We start from the raw sequence: 4,869 nt of genomic DNA on the forward strand, positions 1-4,869 counted from the left end.
TAGGTGTTGCCTGTTGTTTTAGGTTTTGTTAATTCGTTAGTATTGAGTACTTTCTCTAAGTATGTTTAGTTTATGTATCTTTTTGTCAACACTCATGACGGTCCCTTGGGTTATACAGGTTCTGTCTGAATGTTTCTGTCTTCAGTTCCTCTCCCCCACTATTCACTTCCCAGATCTCCTTCCCTCCTTTTCAGGATCGTAATTCATCCAATCATCTTCCTGAGTCTGTGTGAGACCTCTTACACAAAGGAGTTATCGAACAGGTGCTGCCCACTCAACCGGGATTTTATTCGTATCTATTTGTTGTATACATAAACACAGCAGGCTGGAGACCCATCATAGATTTATCCTGGTTGTATGCCTATCTGGAGTCACCTCGCTTGCCCATGGAGTCCTACCTCTCACTTCAGTTGTTTTTTTCCCATGGGATTTTGGATGACGAAGTTTGACGTGATGGATGCCTATCTTTATATTCCAATTGCACAGGTGTTATGTTCTTCAGTTCATCAAAGAGGGTTCTGTCTTCCAGTTCTGGGCACTGCTGTTCGGTTTTTCTTCAGCTCTGTATGTGTTTTGTTGAATGGTATGCTCTTTTACATGTCCTCTTCTCTTGCTGGGTCTTCAGGCTCTACATTACATGGACGACTTGTTACTACTCACCTATTACCATGCTTTGTCAGTCATTCACACCCACTTACTTCTTCAAGAAGCTGCTCGGATGAGGTTTCTCACCAAGTTGGAGAACTCCCTTACTACCGCCATGCAGAAACTTATTCATTAGGGAGTTCTCTTCAATTTCCATCTCGGTTGGCTCCAGCTTACTCCACTTTGGCTTTGGGATATGGAGCGGGCAGCCATGATGGCCCTACTTTCTCCTTCTCTCTCTCTGTGTGAGAGGTTCTATCTCTTTTGGGGATGTGGGCTTCCTTGGAAGCTCTCATTCTCTTGGGTTGGGTGCACATGCATTCCCTTCATTGGATGCTTCTCGACCAATGGAACTTCTCCCACAGTCCCTTAGACAATCACATCTCCCTTCAAGCTGAGATCAGGGTTGACCTTGCTTGGTGGCTCAACAAGAACTTGACCACGGTGGGAGTTCCAATTCCCCTACCTCTTCCTGAGTCTCATCCATTCACAGATGCTCCTTGGTGGGTTGGGGGGCTTTCCTTAATTCTAAAGAGATTATGGGTCGGTGGTCAGTTGAGGAGGCTCGCTCCATGTCAACATCCCGGAACCTTTGGCAGTTCATCGGACTCTGTATCATTTCCTTCCACTCATGTTGGAGTGGGTGGTTATATTTCATTCAGACAATTCATACTGTCATCAGCTATATCACAAAGCAAGATCTCTGTGTTTGAAGACTCTGGATCTCCTGTAATAGTCCAATGACCATAATGTGACAGAGTGGTCCCTTCATCCTCCAGTATTTCTGTGGGTGTGTTCTCAAGAGGGAACGCTGCATATATATGTGTGTTTGCCACTCACTGGAATGCCAAATTTCCTTCCTCTTAGTCTCCAGTTTCTCACCCCTCGGCTCTGGGTGTGGTTGCTTTCAGTCGAGATTGCAGGGTCTTCACCTATATGCCTACCCTCCAATCAGATTCCTATCCAGAGTCATTTCTCTTATCCAGACCACTCCTTGTCCTGTTCTGCTGGTTGTTCCATATTGGCCGGCTCAGATGTGGTACCCTCTGCTCTGGCCCTTATTAGAACAACAGCCCCTGCCCTTTCCTCTGTCCTGATTGCTCTTCCTGACAACTGCGATAGGATGTATTTCATCCCAACATCACAAAACTCCACCTTCACGTGTGGCTTTTGTCTGGTCCCTTGCCTCTGCTCAGGGACTCACCCCTTGTGTATCAATTTTCTTTGCCTGTACCATTTGCCCTTCCTCATTTTCTATGTACTGGAGGCATTGATCTTACTTCAGACTTGGGTTTATTTGCCATGGCTTCTGACCATCCTGTTCTTCTGTTCCTCACCTGTCCCAGTTTTGCACCTGGTTGTTTGATCTGGGTTTGTCTGTTTCAACTGTTACTAATTATAAGGCTGCCCTGTTGAACATCTTCCATTCTCCTGCTTCTGGAAAGCCTTTTCTTCCTTGGTTATTTCCGTCCTTTTCATTCCTTTTGTCTAGTCCATCTGCCACATCCCTTTGTTCTGCCAGATTGAGAAAAAAAAAATCATAATTCAACATGCTAACATTAATATTTAGATTTTTTTTTATACTTAAAACCATTGGTACTTAGTGAAACTCCATGTAAGCAAAGAACTGGAAGTGTCTTTGCATTCACCTAGAGACAAGTAGAGTAGGAAGTGGGGAGGAGCTTAAGTTGGTTTGGTTGCTTTGAACTTTTTAAACATAAATATATAAACCCCACTATAAATCATTTCAGTCTGTACCTTTACTGGCAAAACCATGGTCGTACATGGCCAGGTGGTTAGGGTGCTTGACTCGCAATCTGAAAGCCGCAGGTTTGAATCCCCGTCCCACCAAACATGCTTGCCCTTTCAGCTGTGGGGGCGATATAATGTGATGGTCAATCCCACTATTCGTTGGTAAAAGAGTAGCCCAAGAGTTGGCGGTGGGTGGTGATGACTAGCTGCCTTCCCTCTAGTCTTACACCGCTAAATTAGGGACGGCTAGCACAGATAGCCCTCGTGTACTTCCCAACCCAACTTCATAATCTTGAGTTGCATCCAACGTGCCAATGTGGATGTGCATTGTCGTGGAGAAGAACACCTTTCCGATTAAGGAGTGAAGGGCGTTTCTGATGAAGGGCTTGATTTATATGTTCCAGTTGCTGACTATAGATCTCTACATTGACAGTTTGCTGTGAATTAAGGAGTTTGAAAAGAATTACTCCTTTGATCCACCAAATGCACTTTCTGCGGATAGAGTCCAAGTTTTGGGATCGGGAATGTTTTTTCTCTAGGACTGAGCAATTATTTTTGGCATTTAATACTTGCATAGAGAATCTATTTTTCATCACCAGTGACAACTCTGTCCAAAAATGGTTCACACGCATTATGCACTAGAAGAGATGAAGCAACGTTCACACATTGGAAACAATGATCATTGGAGAGTTTGTGAGGCATCCAAACATCTTCTTTATTAAGTTTTCCCATATTCCTTATATGTTTACGTGTTGTTTCATGAGAGACATGCAATTTTAGGGCCATTTCACGAGTGTGTGTTGCCTTGGGTTAGACTCGACAAGCATCTTCAGAGCATCAATATCAATTCCAACATGTCGGCCCCTGCCATCACAGTTTTTAGGGGTAAAGTCATCTGAACGAAATTTGCTGAACCATCATTGACACTTACGAATGTTCAAAACATTTACATAAATTTCTTTGATATTTATTGTGGCTACAGAGGCATTGTTTCCCATTTTGTATTCGAACAGCATTACATGCCAATATGTCTCGTCATGTGCCATCACTATAAGGGATTAGATTATACAAAACTTTACATATTATATAGGCTACACTAACGTAATGTTTAGGCAATTCATTTAACTCTTATACATGATGTACGTTTTAGGGATGGTGGTTAATGAAAGTGTTCCAAAATGTGGCATTAATTTCATGACAACTTAATGTGTGTGTGTATATATATACACACACACACACACACACACACACACACACACACAAAGCCTTTCAAAAGTGAACTATTCATGCAATGAGGTTATTAAGTAGTGTGTAGGATATTTTAAAAAGGGAAACTTAAGTTTTCTTCACAGAAGTAGTACAATTGGACAACAAACCACTTGGAACCCAGTTTGGAACAATGTTCTCTTCTGCCAAGTGACTAAAAAGGATCCCTCTGACCCACTCTAACCATTGAAAATGAATTGCCCTGAAAAGTTGATATTTCTTGTTAGCTGCTTTATACCATATGCAATAATAAAGATAATTTTTTTCCTAGGTGTCAGTCTGTATGTGAAAGAAACACTAATGAACATGATTGAAATCCATGCAGAGGTAAGTGTTTTTGTTCCAGAGGAATTTTAAAGGTTATAAGAGAATTAAATGCAAGTAGGTAAGTTACATTTCTAAACGAACATTACCTACTTTAATATCTTATATGTAAAGTTTCGTTATCTCTCTCACTACAGGCTCAGTCCGAGGGTCCAACCTCGTACCAATTTTGTGGTTGCTATAGTTTTCATACTCTAGCTTTTAAAAAGTATGTGTATCTTCACAGATTATCAGTAAACATTACAGGGCTTTCATGTACAAAATATCAGATTCTTATATTAAGTTTTAAGACTTTTTAATTATTTGCTCGTTCATTTCTTCTTTTTAAATATTGACTGTCCAAGATGTGAAACCATTATAACTTCCTAATAACCTCCAGGTAATTTTCAAAAATGTTTATTCAGGAAAAACTTAATTTATTTGTTATTTTAACCATTGTATCTCTCTATGGGTTTAGTTGATTTCACCCACCTCGTAACCACCATAAAAGCTTATGAAATAGATATAAATTATGCTTTTTTCATTCTAGAATGACTACAAATTATAACAGGAAACTAAAAGTGTTTAAATTTGATGATGAGGAACCCACTTTGAGACTAATAATGGTTGGAGACAGCTTGAATGGGTAATGAAGAAAAACTTTAATATATATTTAACATAACAGCAAATGTACAACGTTTCGACAAGGTTTTGATGATGATGATGACAAAACCTTGTCGAAATATTGTACATTTGCTATTCTCCATTACCTAGTCAATCTGTCTCCAAGCATTACTACAAGCGTTTAGTATAAATAGCTTAAATATCATAAAATTATACATCTACACTGAGTGGTCACAAGTAAATAGACACCTAATTTTTTGGTCATTTAACTGATTTATG

At 40.2% G+C, this 4,869-nt stretch overlaps 1 protein-coding gene across 1 annotated transcript in view; it reads left to right on the forward strand.

The window, feature by feature from the left end:
* The window catches only part of LOC106471572 (exocyst complex component 2-like), a gene marked incomplete at its 3' end in the record, with an annotated part of 83,099 nt that overhangs the window by 70,248 nt on the left and 7,982 nt on the right, over positions 1–4,869 (forward strand). Inside the window, exon 21 of the mRNA XM_022400181.1 lies at positions 3,935–3,990. Within this exon, the coding sequence (XP_022255889.1) occupies positions 3,935–3,990 (56 nt within the window). The remainder of the gene's footprint in view (positions 1–3,934; positions 3,991–4,869) is intronic.

Source organism: Limulus polyphemus, unplaced genomic scaffold, assembly GCF_000517525.1.
Source record: "Limulus polyphemus unplaced genomic scaffold, Limulus_polyphemus-2.1.2 Scaffold4706, whole genome shotgun sequence".
In the NCBI taxonomy this organism is placed as follows: Eukaryota; Metazoa; Arthropoda; class Merostomata; order Xiphosura; family Limulidae; genus Limulus; species Limulus polyphemus.